Source organism: Gracilinanus agilis, chromosome 2, assembly GCF_016433145.1.
Source record: "Gracilinanus agilis isolate LMUSP501 chromosome 2, AgileGrace, whole genome shotgun sequence".
NCBI lineage: Eukaryota > Metazoa > Chordata > Mammalia > Didelphimorphia > Didelphidae > Gracilinanus > Gracilinanus agilis.
The window spans coordinates 128,482,480-128,506,253 of NC_058131.1; the positions used below are offsets into that span (position 1 = coordinate 128,482,480).

The 23,774-nt window shown below is 34.4% G+C and overlaps 1 protein-coding gene across 4 annotated transcripts in view; it reads left to right on the plus strand.

Moving 5' to 3' along the window:
• Nucleotides 1-23,774, plus strand: part of PLCB4 (phospholipase C beta 4) — a 160,435-nt gene that overhangs the window by 86,685 nt on the left and 49,976 nt on the right. For 2 of the 4 annotated variants that reach the window (XM_044663402.1, XM_044663405.1), the window contains exons 17-25: nt 911-1,011; nt 3,136-3,171; nt 5,300-5,441; nt 6,159-6,243; nt 6,556-6,680; nt 9,794-9,845; nt 17,594-17,696; nt 19,945-20,109; nt 23,308-23,512. In XM_044663402.1, the coding sequence (XP_044519337.1) occupies nt 911-1,011; nt 3,136-3,171; nt 5,300-5,441; nt 6,159-6,243; nt 6,556-6,680; nt 9,794-9,845; nt 17,594-17,696; nt 19,945-20,109; nt 23,308-23,512 (1,014 nt within the window). The remainder of the gene's footprint in view (nt 1-910; nt 1,012-3,135; nt 3,172-5,299; nt 5,442-6,158; nt 6,244-6,555; nt 6,681-9,793; nt 9,846-17,593; nt 17,697-19,944; nt 20,110-23,307; nt 23,513-23,774) is intronic. The other 2 variants (XM_044663403.1, XM_044663406.1) reach the window with 1 other exon arrangement.

A 23,774-nucleotide genomic window follows, 5' to 3' on the forward strand; every position in this document is an offset into this window, starting at 1 on the left:
CGAGTGATTTGTCATTTCCCTCTCCAGCTCAGTTTATAGATAAAAACTGAGGCCAACTGGTTAAAGTTATTCAAAGTTACACAGCTAGTAAGTATCTGAGGCTGAATTTGAATGCAGATCTCCCTGCTCTATCACATCAAATAGCTACCAGAATTTGGAATATGTATTTAAATCCTAGCTCAGATACTTATTAATTATGTGACCCAGGGCAAGGTACTTAGCTTTACCCAGCTCAGTTTCCTCATCTGTAAAATAGCATCATAATAGCACTTATCTTAAATATTTGTCATGAGAACCAAATGAGATAATAAGGGTAATGTTTTTGTTAACTCTAAAACATGATATAAGTATTAAAATTTTCATAATTTTTACCAGTTAGAAATCAAGTAGCGTTATCTTTTAACCATCCCAATTCACTATCCTATGATTTTTTTGGCTTTTATTATATTATCCAGTTTTATATCAGTTATAGCATTCTTCTGAGACCTCAGTTTTTTAAACATTTCTCCGAACCTAAATCATTTCATTAGACAGCACTAAAATCCTAATAAATCCAGCTTTTTTTTTAGTAATGTTAGATCTATGTAATTGTCTGTGTGATTGTGGGTGAGCAACTAAATATCTTAAAAGGCATGTGTTGTTGGTAGCCTTAAATATAACAGAGGCATTTGAAGATTAAGGTTTTAATACTTGTCTCACTGAGATGGAATTGGTACTCTTATCCTTGCAGATGACAGATGATGTCATTTCAGTTTCAAAATCAGGACCACATGTGTTGGAGACCCCTTCTAATTTGACAGCATTGTTCTTTTCCCCCTAGTCAGCACCTCATACCCAAGCACTTGAACAATGCCTGCTGGACTAACTCTTGCTTATTTGCTATCGTGATCATTTTCTCTCTTTCATGTAGCTGACCAAGAGGAGGAAGCTCACCCAGAATTCAAATTTGGAAGTGAACTCTCTGCTGATGACTTCAGTCAAAAGGAAGCTGTTGCAAATAGTGTAAAGAAGGTTGGCGTCTGTGTTCTATTCGTTTGTCTTTTTTTTGGCTATGACTCTGAAGAGAAGCTGCTTGCTCTGAAATTAAGGAAATATAACCAACAGGAAAATAAAATTGTTTTCATTTTCCCCTCTGAACTGCTTAGAAAAAGCAAGCTCTCTGGGGAAATGGACTTTTGTACCCTAATTCAAGACACATACAGTGATACTTTTGCTGAACTATCCCAGAGTAATACATCTTGATTTAAAAAAAGTCAATAAATATTTATTAAGTTTCTTTTATGTGCCAGACACAGTGCTAAGCTAATTAGGGGCCATTGGACATTGTCACTTGTGTAATCACCACAAGACCCATCCTCTATATTTTGGAAACCAGTTACTCTCTGAATATACATTTGTATATTTATATACATATAAACATATGTGTGTATGTATGTACATGCATACATACAAAAAGAATTCAAATAATGAAGCTGGCCCTTCCTGGCTATCTAGGCTAGTAAGAAAGTTACCAAAACATTGAATTTTTTTAAGGTAGAAAATAAGACCTAAATGTAATAAATGAACTCCTTCAGAATCATACAGCCCCTGCCAAAATTGGAAAGGCTTAGAAGTTGTTTAATGCAAACTCTATATGTATAAGAAAACTGAGCCCTCCCACCCCCCAAAAAACAGATAATTTGTCCAAGGTTCACATAGCTAGTCTGTGTAAGAATAGAGTCAGAACTTAGGTCTTCTGACTCTCAGGCTTCTACCAAGAGGTTTCATCATTAAATAGTCTTACTTTACCATGCCTTCTCCAATCTCCCCGAAGACCCAATAAACACAACACAAAACCAAAAGTCATGAATTACTTTTATGGTAAGACTGATCATGAATGAATGACAATGCAAGACCACAGAAGCACAAGACTGAGTCAATTCAAGTGAATAAAGCATTTATTTAGCATCTGTTATGTGCCAGACAATGTGCTGAGAGCTGAGTCTTAACCTTGGTTCCATGAACTTTTTTTTTTAAATATTTTAATAACTACATTTCAGTAGAGTGTCCTTTGTAATCCTTTGTATTTTCTTTTATGTATTTAACATGTTACTCTGGGAAGGGTTCCATAAGACTTAGTCAGACTTCCAAAGGGGTCCATGACAAAAAAATGTTAAGAACTCCTTTTCTAGTTCAACACCCACTAATTTTACAGATGAAGAAACTGAGGCTCAGAGACGTTAAATAACTTGTCCAAAGTCACACAGGTGGTAAGTAACAGAGCTGGGATTCTTAGGGTTCATTGTTGTAATAGATAAATATGTTTTCTAACACTAAATCCAGTGCACTTCATTTATTCATTTTGATCATTATGGCTATTTTCGACAACCTTTCATCCATAAACTTCTTATGCTAACTGCAAACAACTTTACGCCATTTTCCACCATTAATTTAGGCACATCTCATCACCCAAATGGCAACAACCTTCATCAGAAACTACTCTCAACATTAAATAATAAATAAAACAGTCATTTATTTTAATGCTTACTACATGTCTTACATATTAGGAAGGCATATTCATTTTATTAGGTGATTCTCTAATAGTTCTTTCTGGAACCATACCTAACCAACTTATTTAATAAATTATGACTCAAAATATGAAAGTAAAGCTTTAAATCAAAGAATATCAGTAGTAGGACAATGAAATTAGAACAATCCTGGACAGTAAAATATCTCATCTTCTTTTTTAATATCCATTCATTGCTTTAAAAATAAATATACCAATATTAACTTACCCCTCCTTACTGTTTATAAATTAAACAGATTTATATCATTTCATTCCAATGCAATAAGCATATATTAAGTGCCTAGTAACCTGGACACTGTGCTACTGGACATACAAAGAAAAAATGGAAAATAATCATTGACCTCAAGGAGCTTACATGCTACTGAGGCATATTTGAAATTATTATACTATCGATGTCAATCCTCTTCTGTACTGAAATGATCCTGGAAAATATGTCCTATTCTGGAAGAAACAGATTTCCTAGATATTGTGTGTGTTTGTGTTTCTAGACACACATAACATAAATAAGTAAAGGGTAAGTTTTATTTTTGCAGTTTGGAGGGGTAAATACAATTTTTTTTTCTCTTTAGGCTGCAGAAGACCTTGAACATGAAAACAATAAAAAGGTAACAAAAAAGAATTCCATATAATTTCTACTTTCCTTTACTTATAGAAAACACACAATCCTATATCTAGATTTTTATGGAAGTATTCAGTCATTAAATCTCTCTTTCCTATTTATTCATAGAAGTTTGGGGAGGTTATTTCTATGTATAACATTTTTCATAAAAATAATTAAAAAACTTCCAAGATATAGAACTGATTAAAGCCTGATGAAATCATACCTAAGGTACACATTAATACCAAATATACTGGCCATGCTTAGAATAAATTTGCACTTATTCTTACCCTAAGGAAAGGTGCATGATTGATTAGGATGTATTCTTTATATTCAAGCCTATATTTTATAAACCTAGATCAGCTTATTGAAATAAGAAATAAAAATGACCCATTAGCTCATTACACTTTACCCTATTGCAACTGAAATAAAAGAAATTTTGGACTAATAAAAAGAAATAAAATATTATCTTAATACCCTAAAATATTTACCTGATCTAAAAATATTAATTGTTAGCACTAACCTACACTAAATGTTAGTACCCTTTTTTATTTGAAATAAGTTTAGAAATTGACTTAACTGTAGAGAAAGTAAACATTTTGTGTAGTTACATTTCCTTAATTTCCTTTTAAATTTTTATATCAATGGAAATAATTTGCTTAACAAATGAATATGGTATAAATGTAAAACAAAGACACAGATTCCTTAAACCACACAGCCTCAAGTTGGTCTTGCCTGCTACAAAGATATTTATATCATCTTCACTTTTTTTTATCTAGGTGGTAGGAAAATTATATGTGACTTCTAATGAACACAAATGAGGATTATTAGGGTATAATTTTTTTAATGTTATTATTTTCAGTCAGTGAAAATCTGTTTTCTCTTCTTTATGTCTATCCCTTACTTCTCATTCCCAATGAAAAAGAAAAACATAATCCCTTTTGCAAACATGTATAGTCAAACAAAACAAATTCCCTCATTGACTATGTCTATATATATATCAATCTACACTCTGAGTATAGGGCATCACTGTGATCAGTAACTACTAACTAAGCACTTATTCTATGCAAGAAACTGTGCCAGATACTATTAGAAAGCACAGAAAATGAAAGAACCTCAAGTCAAGCTAAAGAATGTGCTTTGTACATAATGATCAGTGCCAATAACAGGTATGAAATACCAACTAAGGCATGCAAATGAAGAAGCCTTTTGGATGGTTTGGGATTGAACTGACCAGGCAGTTAGGTCAAACAACTAATTTGACTTATCCTTTCTGTTTTATAAAAAAAAAAATTTATTATTTGTTTTACTAAAAAAAAAAAAAGACACTAATTTACTCAAAATAGTGTTACAGCTATAATTCAGAGAGTTGGACTTCAGCCCATTGGTTCACAAAATTTTATCAAGAAGATTTTTTGGCCTTTTAATATTACTCTTCAAAATTCTCAGTGGAGTTATTGGGGTGTTTTTTTAAAGCTAATTTTCTACTTAGAAGCTATATTTTTATATGCTGAATTTCCTGGGAAGCAACCTGAGATTACCTTTCTTTTTCTATGTGGCATAATAAAATCTCAATCTTAGATTTAGCAAAATGCCGTATTATTCTAAGATGAGATTTAATGCACAAGTCATGAATTAGTTAATATAGTATAATAAATGAAGAAACCTGGAACTAGGAATCAGCCAATCTGGGATCTTGTGCTAACCTTCTGAATGACATTAGGCAAGTCAATCAACCTCTCTGTGCCTTCGTCTTCTCATTTATTTGTCAATTTGTCAATTGAGGATAATTATTCTTCCCCTACCTACCTCACAGGGCTGTTGTGAGGATCATTGAGAGAATGTTTGTCAAAGTACTGTGAAAATTTTAAAGCAATATGTCACTGTAAACAATATTAATTGCTTTTTGTTAACTTAATGAAACATCTCATGCACTACCTCCATTATTTGAGATCAGCATATACATGGCTTTATTGAGAACAATTACAAGTTAGTCCACATTATTAGAGAAAGAAAAATGTTCTTTCAGTTTTAAACAATTTAGTCTTCATAAAAAATATCTTCATTGGGATGATTGGCTTATAAACACTACAGAAGAAAATGAAAAGTATATATTTCTTTAAATGTCTTTTCAGGGATTAGTTACTGTGGAAGATGAGCAGGCATGGATGGCTTCCTACAAATATGTGGGCGCTACAACCAATATTCACCCGTATTTATCCACAATGATCAACTATGCCCAGCCTGTAAAGTTTCAGGGCTTCAATGTAGCAGAAGGTAACACAAAAGGTTAAATATGATAGCTGTATTTGTCTGCTTTTCCTTGTACTATTGTGCAGTGATGTAATTGACAGTGCAATTTCTTTTCCTTTTTTGGGTAGGGGAGAGAGGACAGAGAGAGCTAGCTAGCTCATCTTACACTTGCTTGATAGGCTGTTGTCCATTGGTGGCATATCTCAAACCTGTCTGTGATTAACTTGTCATTTCATTAATCACCCACATGGTGGCTCTCAGTTACTAGGAGTATGTTAACAGAAGGTGGATCCATACACAGCATGGCAGTGTATTTATCATTTAGCTATATTTTCAAAGGACTTTTCTATATAAATTTTATTCCATTAATTCATAGTTATGTAAAGTCTTTTAAAACATTCCCTTAAAAAACATTTGCTATGGAGGAAAAGTAATCACCATTGTTGAGAAACATTTACACAGAGGATGTGGAATTTGGCTGGAGCTTTATAAAAATTCTTTCCTGGCTCCTCTTGAATTTATTGCCTTTTTTCAATAAAAATCCTGATGTGAATTAAGGATAGGGAAAATTGTGCTGATGTACAATACTGGTCTTCATAACTTAGGAGATGCAAATATGGTAAAGAAGCACATGCTTAGTGAAATATAATATTTTATAAACTGTAGTTATACTTATTGGTTGGCTTATGCTGGGTTATTTGATGATAGCATCTCTAAAGGGATATTTTCTTCTCTTTACAGAACGCAATATTCATTACAACATGTCTTCTTTTAATGAATCAGTTGGACTAGGTTATTTGAAGACACATGCAATTGAATTTGTGAAGTATCCTTGCATGATAAGAAGAACAATAGCTAGCTATTATCTTTCTTTTTTTGTGAATTGTTAATGTACTTATTCTGAATAACCTGTTAATTCTCTAGTAAATAGAAAGTAGATTGCCAACAACTAAAATTACTTTTGGGTAGTTTGAAATCTTCAACAGTGAATTTTGAATTACATTTATGTTACATTTTAAAAGATATATTTTCTTTATTAATGGATGTATACATACCTATGTGTAATCCTATAGTCTGTTTTAAGTTTATCGATGTTGCTTAGCTCTTCGTATTCCATTTTCCTTAATAAGTTACACAGTTATAATAAACGGCAAATGAGTCGGATTTACCCCAAGGGAGGCCGAGTGGATTCCAGTAATTACATGCCTCAGATTTTCTGGAATGCTGGCTGCCAGATGGTCTCACTGAACTATCAAACCCCAGGTAGGAGATGATGTCTAGTGAACCCAAATTCCAGAGAAAGGTTTTGATAGTATTTTGCCAACAGATGCCATCAGTTTGCTTTTAGCATTTTTAAAGGGAAACAGACATATGGCTGAATGTCATGTTGGGTATGTTTTGGAAAAGCAAGAAAAGGGTCAGTTGTTAGAGACAACACATCTCACTGCAGAGCAACATTTTTCTATATAATATTACAGATCTCTTGCTATATGTCCTTCCATCATCCAGGTTATAGTTTTTAAATTCCTATCCCTATAAATCATATTCTTTCTCCTGGTTTTCAAGAGTTAAAAGAAATTAGAAAAGCCTTTGCAGTTTTTTAGGAAAGAATCATGCCTATTTCTGTCTTTTTGTTATTTAGTTGTTGAGTCATCCAATTCTTCATGGTCCTGTAGACCACACTGTCAATGGGGTCTCCTTGGCAAAGATACTGGAGTGGTTTGTCATTTCCTTCTCCAGTTGATTAAGGAAAACAGTGGTCAAGTATCTTGCCCAGGGTCACATAGCTAGTAAGTGTCAGAGGCCATATTTTAACTTGGGTCTTCCTGACTCCAGGCCCAGAACTCTATCCACTGAGCCACCTAGCTACCTGATCAGTACTCAACACTTTACAAAAAAAATCCTGCTATTAGGGAAAAAAAATAATCAGTCTATGACAAATCTACCATAAGCTTTGTCAAAGGAGTTTTATTTCTGTAGATACCAGAAAGACCTTGTTCCAGAATCACAAAGAGTTCAAGATTAGAAAGGATTCTAGTAATCCTCTAAATCATTGATCCCCAAAGTGGGCACCACCACCCCCTGGTGGGTGCTGCAATGATCTAAACGATCTAAAGAGTTGCTTTAGAAACAGACTGACAGATGAGCATTTCCTTTCCTTTGGCCCCCTCTTTAAAAAGTTTGCCCATCACTGGTTTATAATGATTAAAGTACAGGAGATCCCTCACATTCATCTGTGACTTGCATTTGTTTTTTCTTGAAAAAGATCGATCATAGAGGCAGCTAGTTGAGATTATGGGTAAAATACTGAACTTGAACTCAGGAAAGCCAGCATTTGAATCCTACCTCAGTCATTTCCTGGCTGAGTGACCCTAGGCAGGCACTTAAAAATTTCTCAGCCAGTTTCTTCATCTATAAAATAGGAATAATAATAGGTCCTACTTCATAGGATTATTTTAAAGAAAAAATGAGAGTGTATATGTAAAGTGCTTTGTAAATCATATAAATGGTATGTAAAATTCCATATAAATGTTACCTATTATTGTTATAATTGTCTTTCAGTAACCAAAAATATTTCCTGTATAGCTTCTTACCCAATTCTTACTCAATTCAGGATCTAAGCTTTTGTGCTGCCATAGGCCATTAGTATAGTCAGAGACTTTAAATTTGGCAGCTTAGATCACTTTAATTATTTTCAGAAAGATTCAGGATATCTTTTAATATCAGTACATTTATAATTTAGTTCAATAGATATTTAGATATGTGATAAAGCAATATAGAAAGCATTTATGATGTATGGTGGGATGCGGTTTGGAATGGGAGAGAAATCTACCATAATCCAACTATGATCATCTCTTTTTAGAAAACAAGAACATGGATTTGATGGCCAAGAGTTAGTTTTTTTAAATCACATGCCTGTCCTTAACTTTATGTGTGTCATCAACCCTTTGGCAGCCTGGTGTAACCTATAAGCCCTTTCTCAGAATAATGTTTTTAAAATACATAAAATGAAATACATAGGAATGCAAAGAAAACCAATTATATTAATATACAGTATCAAATATTTTATAAAGACATTCATTGTTTGTTAAAATACAATCATATTCCCTTATATTTACAATCCTCTGAGTTAAAAACCTCTATTCTAGAAGAATTTTCCTCAAATAAACTAGATGCTGTTTGGCATATGATTCTTGGCTAGTCTCTTGAGATTTATTATCTAGGAAAACAGTCGATTCACTCTGTTCCTTATGTGGCCATTTATTTGCCTTGCCAATAGAATCTTTAAGGTTATGGAGCTAGCCCACTAAAAAATTGTGCTTTCCAGGAAAGATCTACATAAACTGATGCAGAGTGAAATAAGCAGAACCAAGGAGATATTGTGCACAGTAACAGCAATATTGTGGAATGACCAAATGTGATAAGACTTGCTAATAAAAGCAATACAATGATTTAGAATAATTCAGAGGGACCTATGAAAAAGAATGCTAACCACTTCCAGAGAAAGAACTGTTGGAGTAAAAAAGCAGATGGAAGCATATGACATCACTTCTTTATCTGAATATATGTTTTAGGGCTTTGGTTTAATAAGAATATTCACTTACAAAAATGAATAATATGGAAACATGTTTTTCTATATAATACATGTATAACCCAAATCAAATTGCTTGTCAGCTCCAGGAGTAGGGGGGTTGAAAGAAAGGGAGACAATTTTGATTATATAATTTCAGCTAAGTCATATGGAAATTTGTTATTAAAATATATTTTTTAAATTGTGCTTCCAACTCCAACTGATAAGTATATTGAGAAGAAAATATTGAGGTTGCTTTTTAAGGACAAGTTTTTTTTTTTATTTTGTTAAACTTTCACCTTCCATCTTAAGCTTAATACTTTATCTTGGTTCCAAGGCAGAAGAGTGGTAAGGGCCAGGCAATAGGGATTAAGTGACTTTCCCAGGGTCACACAGTTAGGAAGTGTCTGAGGCTCTATTTTAACCCAGAACCTCCAGTCTTTAGGCCTGAAGGGCAAGTTATTATAAAGAATTTAATTGGAGCTTCAAGAAAACAATTTTACATTCTTTATTAGCACTTTAAATTAATGCTTTAAATTTGCCGTGAATATCAAATGTTTTCTTGAAGCTCTGACACAATTATTTCATTATTATAAAATTTGGTGGGTTTTTTGTTTTGTTTTGTTTTGTTTTTTGTTTTTGCCTCAAACAAACTCTAGGTTTTCTTTGTGGTGTGCCAGAAGCATTCTGTTTTAAGCTAACTATTCTCCCCTGCTGTGCATATGATTTCTATTTGAAAAATGGCTTTTCAAAATTTCCATTGTCCAGGGAAAGAAGATGTTAAATAATTTTTGTCTCTTGACAGATTTAGCGATGCAATTGAATCAGGGAAAATTTGAATATAACGGATCATGCGGGTGAGTAATGTGATTTAAACTGTTGTCACCCTCTCAAGGCCCTGTACTAGAGGTTTAATAAAACTATGTCACTTTTAATTACACATTGTCAAATTAAAGTTGGGTGTGAAGGACAGAACAGAAAGAAATGAATTTCCTAGATTTACATTTGCAAATTACGCAGTTTTCATCCACTAAACAAATCAAAGAAAAACCTTGAATGGCACATAAAGTAAGTGAAGTGACTTCCTCTCATGTGTATTTTAAATCCAACAACTCCTTGACAATATTCTCCATTCTCTCGTCCTTTATTTCAGTGTGTGTTGAAGAAATTACCCTTCTCATCATGGTCAGTTCCTCTTCATAAGCCCTTAACCTATCTTGTTTAATCTTCTCCAACAGATTGTCCTTCAAGTCATCTCCTCATCTTTTGATATCTCCTTATCTACTTGTTCTTTCATGATTATCTACAGATATGTCCAGGTCCCTCCTATTCTTAAAAAAACAAAACAAAACAAAGCAAATAAAAACTTATCTGCCCAAGTTTCTGCCTTATCTCTTTCTCAGTCAAACACCTAGAAAAGATGTCTGTATTCCTTGATTCCATTTCCTATCCTTTCAACCCTTTGCAGTCTGGCTTCCAACCTCCAAGTTTTCAATTATATATAATATTAATAATTATGAATATTATATTAATTACATTTTTATATATTTTTACAAATGAATAAACAAAGCCTCAGAGAGTGAAATTTAGAGCTATGTGTGGAACTAGGACTAAGAATTGAGAAATTTAGTGCTCTTCTAATTACACTGTGATACACTGTGGTATGATATGATATGATATATGATATGATATGATATGATTACACTTTGATACCACATCTAAAAGACCTTCCATTGTCCAAAGATCATTTTGAGAAGAGAAAATCTGGAAAATAAGCATTCTGAATCAGTCATCCTGTTACATGCTCTGAGTACTCTGCACATTAGGATGAAGAGTTGAGTAGAAAGAACTAATGCATATGTCTGTAAACCTTGGAACTCCTGGGCAGCCAGTTGCAGGATTCCTGCCCATGTTTTTGCATGGAGTAACTAATCCAGATTTCCAGATTTGGGCTGACAGAGATTTTACGAGGCTTTATGTATATGACATTTATTCATTCCCTTTCCTCTTAGGAATTAAAATTATGCTAGAGAAATGTGTTTAGTGAACACTATGATATACAATTTTCTAGACATGTCTGGCCTTCCACATAGGTCTTTTGTCTCCTTCCACCTGAAAGATTGATTATGTTCAATTCTGGGTGTCACGTTTTGGGAAAGACATTGGTAAGGTGGAAAGCTTCAAGAGAAGAGTAATCAGGATAGGGAAAGGTTTTGAGATTATGCCAAATTCGGGTATTTTTAAGGAAATGTGGATATTTATCTTGGAAAAGAAGAGATTTGGGTAGATTGGAGTTTGAAACTGTCTTCAAGCATTTGAACGACAGTTTCAGGAGGTATTATTAGACTCATGCATCAGTTGGCAAAAGAGACTGCTAGATTTTGGAGGTAAGAAGGCCTGAGACCAACATTATCTCTTATGCTTACTGTGGGAACCTGAGAATTTCACTTAACTTTTCTTAGCATCAGTTTTCTCTTTTATAAAATGGGTGTAGTAATATCACAAAGTGATAGATAAATGTTAACTATTATTAGTACTTATGCTCAGCAGGACAAAACATAGAACAAATGAGGTAGAAGAGGAAAAGCAGACAATTCAATCTCAATGTCAGGGGAAAATAATTTAATGATTATAGCTAGCAAGAATGGGTTGCTTCATTTAGTGGTTTATTCTTTCATGGAGCTCTTTAGGAAGAGGCCACATGACCACTTGTTGGGAATGTTGAAGAAGGGATTCTTGTTCAAGAATAGGTTGGGACTCTAAAGTCCCTCCAAAAACTCAAATATTGTGGCTCTGTGAAAAACTCAACCTACATAAATAAACAAAGATGAATTGGGCTATGATATTGAGCTGACTACAGTTTCTTACTAGGGATTTAGGCTTCATTCTTTAATTTTTAAAATTTTTATCTGAAATGACTAGAAAATCAGGGATTATAGTAGATGGGGAAAGCAGAGCTTTATCTAGGGACCAGCCTAACTTTAAGAATTTATTTTGACAAGTTAAAATTAATCCCTTCTTATGCCTAACATATCCATCACCTGCAAAGAAGAAAAGATGGTCTTGTTATATATTAGGAAAAATAGGGAAGATCATCCTATGGAGTCCCCTAGACCCTGCCTTGTTTTGGCCTGACAGTCAAGAGGTTTCAAGGCAGCTACTGTGGAGGAGAACAAAAGACCATCACTATTGGATAGGAATGGAATGGAGAGGAGCCATATCAGTAATTTCATCCAACACCTTCATTTACTGATGAGGAAACTGAAGCCCAGAAAGACTGAATAAATTGTTCACATCATGTTTGGAGCGGGAAAGGATTTTAAGAAATCACCTAGCCCAACTCCATTTTATAGATGAGGAAATTGAGGCCCAGAAAAATTAGGTGACTTGTCACATACATAATAAATTACAGAATTGAGATTAGTGCCCAGGTTGTATGACTTCAAAACCAATGTATTTCTGTAATTCATCTTCCTCTTTTCGACATCCAGCAAGTGAATCATGATGTCTTTTTTAAAATAATACCAGAATATGAATCACAAAGACACAAACAAGCTGTGGCATGAAAACATCAGAAATAAATCCAGGAATCCTTTATTCTTGAATTTTAGTGGGAGTTGGGGTGGAGAAGAGGGTGAACATTTTTATTTGTTTGTTTTGATTTCTTCTTTCATTTGGTCTTTTAAAAATGTATTTATTATATAAAAATGCCCAAGTATCTCACTTTCTACCTTCCTCCCTCAAGGACAAAGTTGATATAAAGAGAACAGTAAATATAGAATTCAGGCACATTTAATTCTTACAAAGAACCTTATTTCAGGGGCAACTCCCCTAAATACTCAATAAAACAGAAATTTACCTCAGTTTTTTTCTTGTATTTTATTATTTCCAAATCCACTTCTCTAAACATGAAAACAAGAAATTCATCCATGGACAATCCAGTTTTAAATTCATTTTTATATATTTTTTGCATTCCCAGAGAGATACAATAAAACAAAGACACCTCAAAGTTTTACTTTCTTGAATGTCATTTTTGGTACCCAAATTAGGTTTGCTTTTCTCCTTATTCTCATCATTCTCACCCACTTTCTGACTTCTGTTCTTTTCTTACTGAAATCCTGGTGGCCTACACAATGGCCCTGTTAAAGGTAAAAACACTTTTCCATTTGATCTCAGATTAAGATTTACTCCACCATTTAGACTTAGCTGGCTTAGAGCTGAGCACCAGATGCACCAGAATGCAAGTCTTTTGCAGTTCCTAATCAAGACTCCTTTTGGGGGCACTTATCAGGGTATGTAATAAAGGACACTGGGAGTCTCTGGTTCCATAGGCCTATCTCTAGGTCCAGAATAAATATTCCTTAGAGACACAGGCTTCTTAAGTATACTTCAGGCCCTGAGATGACTGATTTGGGTTTTGTATTTATGTAAACAATTAAAAAATTAAGATTCTTTTCCTACCAAAATTTTTATTAAAATTAGCTTGTTTATATTAGGTTTAAATCCATTGTCCTATTTTTTTGAGTATTTCTAAATGAGGATAAAACACTCTTACTCTGAAGGAAATTACTTTCTTCTAATGAAAAGCAAATGTGAGAATAAGTTATTATTTTAAATTTGCAACTTCCCCAGAATCATTTCTTCTGTTTGGGTTATGGGTGCTTATGACCCTGAAGAAATTGCATTGTAGGGAGAGAAGTTCCTAACAGCTGCTGCTTGAGCAGAGCTGCTGAATTGGCAGAAAGAATCTAGTTCCACTTCTCCTTCTCTACTCTGCCATCACCATCCACAGAAGGGAATAACCTGCCTTGATGTGCACAGCTGACATCCAGAGGCTGTCATTCTATTTTAAAGCCACAGTTCTCATTTGTTACTCATCATTGCACAAATTGGTTACACAGTTATGCTGAGCTAGAGTAGAACCCCACAGGGAGCATTAGACACGTTGTTGCAGGGATTCTTTTCTCACTGATATTCCCCTCAAGTCTTTTCACTTTCAGTGTAATCAATTCATTTTTAGGAATTTATGTTGTTAGTAAAAAAAAATTAGTTTAATTTAAAAATAAATAAAAAATCAAAAACCAAATTGACTAAAATGCCATACAAATCTAATATTGGATTGCATTTCTTTTCTAAGTTTTGGAAACCAGTATTTTTCAACATTATTTTCAGTAATCACAAAGATTTTCTAAGCTAGAAGAAACCAATTTGATTATCTACTCCCACCTTCTCATTTTACCAATAAGGAAGCTGAGAGGTAGAATGAAGGAGGAAACAACTTACTTAAGCCAATCAGTAAATCAGCATTTATTAAAAGCCACCTATGTGCCAGGCATTTTGCTAGGCACTGCATATATAAAATATGAAAATAAAGCAGTCCTTGCCTTTAAGGCTGTTGTTTAGTTATGTCAACTCTTCGTGATCTTATTTGGGGTCTTCTTGGCAATGATACCACAGTAGTTTGCCATTTCCTTCTCCAGTTCACTTTATAGGCAAGAAGACTGAGGCAAATAGGGTTTCATGATTTTCCTAGTCTAAGGACAGATTTGAACTCAAGAAGAGGAGTCTTCCTGATTCTGCCCTATTCACTGTGGCACCTACCTGTTGCCCCCAAAGCCCATTTATATAAGGCTTTCAATTTGCCAAGTGCATATGAGCCTTTCAGAAATTCTTTGTGGTAAGCACTGTAGGGGTAATTATCCCGATTTTACAGATGAAGAAATTAAGCCTAGAGAGGTGAGGTGATATGCCCCATGATCTCATAGCTAGAAAATAAGCATTTATTAAGCACCAACTACAAGGCAGGAAGTGTATTGAGTACTTTATAAATATTATCTCATTAACTTTAAGCCAAGTCTTCTTGACATCCTGTATAGCACATTATCTACCACACACCTAGCCTTTCATGCCTCTTCCTATCTTCTATTTTTTTCTTTAGTTGTTTGAAGAAAAACTCTCTGAGGGTAGGAAATTGTCTTGTTCCTATGTTTTTATCCACAGTGTAGTCCAAAGTATAGCAGAGTAGTCAACTTTTAAAAATGCTTATTGATTAGTACATTTTCAGCAAAACTAGACTTACTGGTGACACTTTCTCACAACGAGCCTACTCTTAAACTCTCTGCAATCTGGCTTCTTTCCATAGCCTTTTACCTCATGACTGCTCTTTGCCTCTCTGATAGGGGGATAGGGCTATACACTCCAGGCCTACATTTAAGATCTCATGTCAGACATTTCATTTCTCACCTGACTAAACTACTTTGGAACATCTCTAATTGACTTTTTCATCATAGATTCTCTTTAGGTACCATCTCCTCTCTTCCCTTCTCTCTCCACCACTTCTTAGCTTCTGTTTCTATGTTATCTTCCCCAATTAGGCTGTAAGCTCCTTGAGGGCAAAGACTTTCTTTCATTTTTTGTGTTTCTATCTCTAGCACTTAGTGCTTGGTATATAGTAGGAGCTTAATAAATGTTTGTTGATTGATCAAATCTTAACTTACTGCTTTATTGAAATTTCTCTACAAAGTCATCAATAACCTCATAATTGCCTAATCTCACAGCCTCATCTTCCCCTTCTTGGCCTTTCAGCAACATTTGACACTGTTAATCAACTTTCCTTGTAGGGATTCTTTTCTTCCTTTGCTTCTTTTTTCTTCTTGCTTCTCTTTCTTTGTTTCTATTGGACTCCTCTTTTTTCACCCTCATTAACTCCAATCCCCACCCCAGGCTTTGTTCTGGGTCATCTTCTCTCTCCACATTCTTTCCTTTGGCACTTTCATTTACTTTCGTGGTTTTAATTATCACTTCAGTTATATACAGTTAATTCCTTTAAATGTCTTACTGGTTCCATTTTTTCCCCATGATTTCAAGTCCTGCATTTTCATTCACTCATTGGGCATTGTTGACTGAGTGTCTTGCCACTGCTGAAACTCATTATTTCCAAAGCTGAAGTCATGATCTTCCTAGCAACTCCTGTATCTACCTTTCATTCTAATTTCCCTGTTTCTATTGACAATTGAAGACTAGCAGGCTTTCCCCTTCTCCCCCATTCCTTTTTTTCTTTCCCCTTCCAATCAAATGCCCAGTTCTATTGATTATCTTTCCACAGTATTTCTCACATTTGTCTCCTTTTCTCTGCCCATACTATCATCATCCTAACCCAATCATCTACTCCCAGGAGAAAGGGGAAGTGGAGTAAGACTGTTCTAATGAAGAACAAACTGGTCTTCTTGACTGCATTTTATTCCTTCTCCAATCTGTTCTTCATACGAGTGCCAATCCTTCCTAATTCATAGATCTGACAAATGTATTTTTCTGTTCTAAAACCTTCTGTAGGTCTCCGTTTACTATAAAAGGGAAACTCCTCACTCTGGCATCCAAGCGCTTTGACAATCCAGTTACAACATACCTTTCTGACTTTATTTCATGAACTGTTTACTCCTCCCCAATTTCATCCTATATTCTCCTGCCTCCAGGTTCCTGTGGATACCCATCTCCCATACATAGAATTAATTTCTTCTTGCCTTCATATCTGCTTATTAAAATCTCTCTTAGGTAGCAATTCCTCCATGAATTTGTCCCTGATTCCTTCAACCAGAAGTGACTTCTCATCTTTCCTTGAATCTCTAAGGTCATTGTTTTTTGTCTCTTCTATAAATTAAATTATTATCTAGCTTGTAACATAGGTATTTCTGTATGCTTCTCATCTCCCAACTAGATTGCAAACTTCTTGAGAAATGGATTACATAATTTTTTGCTTTGGTTGCCCTAGAAATTTATACTTTGTATATGCTTAGTAAATGTCTATTGAATAGAATTAGCAAGAGAAAGTACTGAATGCAATTACTTTACAATTCTTTATTCTTTGGATTCTGACATGACAGAAATGTAACTTTTATTATACTATATTTTATAGTAACCCAAATGCAACAGCTAGTTTTCCTTTTACAACTTTGCCTGACTTCACATATTTAATCATGATTATATCACTTGCCTTTTCAAAGGTGAGGGAGGGACAGGAGGAAAATAGCGATTTAAACCGTGAAATTGTTTTTTAAATGAATGTTAAAAATGTTTTACATGTAATTGGGAAATATTTAACAAAATCAATAACATATATTAAAATGTTCTTCTTTTGAAAATTCTTGGAAATAACTTTTCTTTAAGGAAATGTATGGTCATCCATTCATTTGATGCCTTTGAATATGCAAACAAAGGCAATTCAAAGTTTCTATTCAGTGATTTCATCCATGTGGCTTCTATAGCAATTTAGATTTAGGCTATTAAATGCAAGGATTTCTCTGCTGGTTCCTGAAATTGAAAATCATGTTATCTTTCAAAATCTTGAAGCTGGTATTTTCACCTAGATATTAATTTCATGCTTTTGCCCTAGTGGTTTCAGTACATAATTTGCTAATGACATTATATGGAGGAAAGGAGAATTTGACCTTGACTGTGCCTGGTGAAATTGAGGAAATATAGATAGATAATATGAATATTTAGGGCAAATAAACCCATTTTTCCTTCTATTAGTTTATTAACTATGACTATGAAAATATCACCGATATAGTCTTAAAAATAACATTGTCCATGCATTTCTTTATATCAGGTACCTTCTAAAACCAGATTTCATGAGACGACCAGATCGAACATTTGATCCTTTCTCTGAAACACCTGTAGATGGTGTTATAGCAGCCACTTGTTCAGTGCAGGTAAAGACTTACATTTCAGAATGATAAAAATCTTATACTCTAGTGTTTAAAAAGTTGTATTTATAGCAGATAGATACAAACTCTATGAATTCTGTTGTTTTTACTTATTATTCCACTGCCTCTTAAGACATCTGTGTTTATATTGAATGAGTATAATGTTCTACAGTCTAATTAGACATGATGTATTACTCATTTAAAATGTGCCAAAAATTATGAGTTGCCATGTTCCTTCTGATTTCTGCAACCAAGAAATATTATAGAATAAATTCTGCCAGTAGTTATCATTTCTGTTGGAAGAGCTAACCAGCAGTGCAATAGTATATCTCATGAGATAATGAACTCTCAAGATTAGAAGATCATTTAATAGGGTAATCCTTAAATTGATAGTATTTAGTGAGTTGGAAATTTGATAGTCCAACTGATATCAAAGTAAATCCTAATGGGGATAATAGGATCATTGTTGTTTTAGGCTAATAAATTTCTATAAAATACTCATTTTTATAGTGGATTTTATTGTAGATACTTCATCCTTTGCTCCTAGAATTGTATTAATAAATATGAACCTATATAGCTCTATAAAAACTTAAATCTTTCCAGAAATCCCAGGAAATTCATTGCCTATAGATATATTTTAAAATCACTTATAATTTAATCAACTAGTTAGAAATCCTGAATGTTCATAAGACCTAGGTCCTATGAAAAAAATACTTTGTCTTATGACTTGTAGACAAATGAAATATAAATGAAACCCTGAAGATAACATGGAATAGAAAAATAACACTTATACTTTAATATATATCTATCATGTTTTGTTAATATAGAAAAAAAACATTTTAAATAAGCAAAATCCATGAACTGTGACTCTCTTTTGACCCTATTGGATCTGTGATTTCATCTATATGAGTAATTTCAGTTCTGTATAAGGAACTTCCACAAAGCAGGTTGTCTCTAATTTATAATGATAGCGTATTTTGAAGGGCAAGTAGTGTCAATGGAAGATGAACTACTTGCCCAGAGTCTCAAAGATAGAATAAGTCAATGGTAGGTCTTGAATATTCAAGTCTTCCTAACTTTGAGGTCAATTCTATATCCATATATATATACATAATGTTTTATATTTATCCAAAGTATTTTTGTATTCATTACAGTCTTTAATATACACTTTACAATATGTTTGAATTTTAGAAATACTACATCTCATACCAGGCTCAGTAAATATTCTCATGGAGATTAATAGACCTACTTAGGGCTAAAGATCTTATTGGAAATAATATTTAGCTAGCTTTTCTATAGTACTTTAAGGTTTGAAGAGGACTTTATGAATATTATTCCATTCTATCCACACAGCAACCCTGGGAGGTAGGTGCTATTTTTATCCCCATTTTACAGATGAAAAAACTGAAGCAGACAGGTTCAGAGACATACTTTAGGGTTATGTAATTATTAAGTATCTGAGACTGTGTTTGAACTCAGGTCTTTCTGACTCAAGATCAGTATTCTATCTACTGTGCAATTCTGGCATGAACTATATATAGTTGATAAGTTGTTCACTACTCACTACTATATATATTATGTAGAGTAGTGATATTAAATTCAAATAGAAACAGATTCTTGGAGGTATTATATTGCCTTAGAAATCCACAAATTAAAATTATCTGTGGTGTATTTTATATATGTAAAAATATATAAATGTTTTTATATATGCATACATTTTAAGCCCTTAACTTCCATCTGAGAACAATACTGCGTATTGGTTCCAAGGCAGAAGAGCAGTAAGACCTAGGCAATGGGGGTTAAGTGACTTGCCCAGGGTCACACACCTAGGAAGTGTCTGAGGCCAGATTTGAACCCAGGACCTCCTGTCTCTAGGCCTGTCTCCCAATCCACTGAGCCACCCAGCTACCTCTTGGTGTATTATATTTTGTTAAACATTTTCCAGTTTCATTTTAATCTGGTTCAAGCCCTGAGCAGGAATTTGGGGGCTGATGTCAATGGGCTGCAAGTTTTACAGCTTTGAGCTAGACTTCAGTCTAAAACTGAAGTGGTTTATTTCATCTAGAATGCTCAAATTAAGAATTATTAAGTGTCCCATATTAGCTTTGGATCTAATACTACCATCTAGCTATTAGACCACAGCCCTTATTTTAATGTACTTAGTCATGGCAGCTTCAGGGTTAGGGAGGATGAGGTTTGCTCATGGTTAAGGCACTCAAATACTGCTCTCATCAGAGTTGTGTTTTTATTTCAGGTCATATCAGGGCAATTCTTATCTGATAAGAAAATTGGTACGTATGTAGAAGTGGATATGTATGGTTTGCCCACAGACACTATACGTAAGGAGTTCCGAACTCGTATGGTTATGAACAATGGTCTCAATCCTGTTTACAATGAGGAATCGTTCGTATTCCGAAAGGTAGGATATTTTCACTGTGTCTGGCTCAGTACACTAACTTTTGAGCCATATTTTAGAGCAAAGAAGATATAAGATGTAGTGGCTGAATTAATCATCAAGCCTTTTTTTTTCTTCTTCTAACGGATAAGTTCTGTAGCTATCATATGATATTTTTTCTTTTTGGCTTTTCCTTCTTTTTGGCTTTCTCCTCCTTCTTGGGGGAACCCACTTTCTTCGTTGACAATGCCTGTGCTCCAGGTATGCAGTCTGCTCAGAATGAGCCCCAGCTGGTGGACACCAACATGCCTTGGAGATGTCTTCTTCCCTGCCCTGGCAGTGGCTAGTATCTTGCACTATTCCTTCAGCCAAGAGGGCAGGTGAGATGCTGCATCCAAAGCTAAGGTCAATGTCTTTCCATGGATAAGTTGGTATGGTGCTGCTTCTCCAGATCTTGTGGCACCTGCCTCCACCTGTAGACTGTGTGCATCATGTATTTTTTTCCCCCACTTATCCTGACAGTGTATGCTGGGTCCCAAGAGAGATCACAGTCATCATCTCGAATGTTTGGTTTCTATTTCTCAGTTGTATTTTTCCTTTATTTATTTATTGTCAATTGGAGTTTCATCAAAAATCCGTACGTCAACAGTGCTGTCTCCAAGAATGTCCGTTTTCTCTCCTAACTGTTCTGTTGTCACACCTGAAATGATTATTTTTCTCTTTAGGGGCAGGTTTTTTCAGGTGGCCATGACACCAAGTCACTGTCTGTATATCATGCAACATAGATAATCTGTTTCCCTTATCATTATCTTATAGTATTAACAGGCAGCTTGGTGTAGTAGATTGGGATTCAGAGGACCAGAATTGAAATTCCAGCTGTCATTTGCTATGGGCTAGTCACTTTACCTCTTAAACCTCAATCTCTCCATCTGAAAAAATGGGGGGAATGGAATAGATGGATGAATTAAGATCTAACTCTAAATCTCTGATTCCCTAAGCTCCTTTTGAGTTCTAAATCCCATCATCCTAATAATTTAGAATTTCCAATGAAAGTAGAACAACTTTCTTTGTAGTTCCATATGCAAACAAATGCGCCTCAGCAATTCAGCACCACCTATTGGGTAAGTGGGCTCAGTGCAGATAAAACTAACCATTTAGACTATTTTGAACTCTCTGTCTCCTGGCCTGGATGCCTTTCCTTACATAGCCCTTAATCTTATTTTTACATTGTCTATAAGGTGATTTCTGATATATATGTATATATACATACATACATAAATCCTTCATCTCTTTATAAATTGTAATTTTCTTGGTTGCCATAGCTGGATTATTGCCCTTATGAGAAGAGTTCCATGGTATAACTAAACCTCCACACACAATTCTGAACATATGAAGAGATAATTAAGAAATAATAATAATAATAGATGGCATTTATACGTCACATTAAGGCTTGAAAGGGGCTTTCTACATATTTTGAAAGCAAGATGGTACAATGGATAGATTGCTAGACCTGGAGTCAAAAAGATTTAAGGTCAAATCCAGCCTCAAAACTTAGTAGCTGTGTGATTCTGGACAAAGTCATTTAACCTTTGTTTGCCTCAGTTTCCTCATCTATAAAATGGAGATAATAGTTCCTACCTTCCACAGTTGTTAGAAGGATCAAATGAGATAATATTTGTAAAGTGCTTTGCAAATCCTTAAGTGCTATATTGTTACTCATTGTTATTACTGTTATTATTTCATTTGAAGCATTTAACTTCCCCATCAACCTGATACTACCAGTATTATTTTCCCCATTTTACAGATAATGGAACGGAGGCTGAGAAGTTACAGAATCAACTTTGAGTTGGAAAAGGCTGCCTAGTTCATCTTACACCTAAAAAAAAAAATTCCCTTCTACAACATCACACAGCCTTTGTTTGAAGAATTCCTGAGGCATTTCATGGCATTTTTAAATAGCTAGAATTGTTAGGAAGATTTTTTTTCTCCATTAAATTAAGACTAAATTTTCCTCCTTACAATGATCACTTCAGTGGTTTGCTCATAATCACACAGCTTCAAATTACCGGAGGCAGGGTTTAAATCCAGGCCTGACTTTAAATCCAACACTCTCCGTGCTATCCCAGAGCCTCTCAAAGATGAACGTGGAAATTTAAGGAACAGGAAAAACTGCTTTCTGATTTTTATATTGTAACAGGACCCTAGCTCATGAAGAAGTTTTTTATTGTTTTAGAACTAAAATTGTTACTTCAAATATAACTTGCCTTAACTTGCATTAAAACAAAACAAAACAAAACAATTTTTAAAAAATTTCTTTTGCAAAACCCCCAAGAAGTTAGCTTTTACTCTATAGAAAACCCATACAGGATATAGTTAAGTATCAACTGAGTGCCAAGTTTTTACCTAATCATCATGAAGTCAGATTATGATTGTGAATCATGGAGTTGAATGGGTTTTAATAGGCCACTAAGCCATTCTGCCTATCTTTAGCCAGAATGTTCAACTTGACCCAGATGAGCTGACTCCTCCCATGCCAGTGAGAAGGTCCTCACTGACTCCAGAAGGTACAAAATGTGTGGAGTTTTGTTTTATTGTCTTAGTATTTTGTATTAGAATCAAGCCTTTGCCATTTACACTTAGATTTTTGTGTCCAGTCATTTTGTTTGGAGTGAAAGGAAATGTCTTTGGGACGTCAGAGTATGTTATTATTTATGACTGGCAATTTTTTTTCAATTGAATAACACAAAATTACCGTAAGAGCTCTAAATTTCAAGCAACCTACATTTATAGATAATTTTTTTAAGATTTAGATAATTGCTTCAAGGGTACTTTCTATACCCTCAAAAATAACTAGAGATAAAGAACAGGAGGCAGGCAGTGGGGTAGTAGTGGGGGACCTGGGAGCTAGTCCGGGTTCTGGCACTAACTTGCCAGATAACCTTAAATTAATTCACTCTCTATCTTACATCTTCTTCATCTATAAAATAAGCAGATGGGACTAAATTCTCTAGAAGTTCTTTTCTAGCTCTAGAATTCTGTGACTATTTAACCAATGACTTCTCAATCAAATGGAAAATCAGTCAGTAAATATATATTATGTCCGTTGATGATAGAGTAGCCAAAGCTATACATCTTTGGGACTCTTGAGTAATTAGAACATTGACACTTGGGAATTGGCTATATTATACAGATCTGTGAAAACTCCTTTTCTTTGATTGACAGGTTATCCTCCCTGATCTGGCTGTTTTGAGAATAGCTGTGTATGATGACAACAACAAGCTGATTGGTCAAAGAATCCTCCCACTTGATGGCCTCCAGGCAGGCTACAGACACATTTCTCTTCGAAATGAAGGGAATAAACCATTATCACTGCCAACTGTTTTCTGCAACATTGTGCTTAAAACATATGTGCCCGATGGTTTTGGAGGTAAGGTAAATATTTGCAAATGGATTATGATATGCAGGTTTTCCAAAAATCTAAGAATCTGAAAAGCCCCCAAGATAACAGGTTTATATATTTAACAATGCAAGAGACCTCTGAGGTTATCTAGTCTGGCACCCTTATTATATATACTATTTTGGAATAGGCTCAGAGAGATCAACTGACTTACCTGAGGTTACACTGATATTTACTAGCAATGTCATTTAGACTTGGGTCCTCTGAGTTTAATATAACACTTTCCCCACTG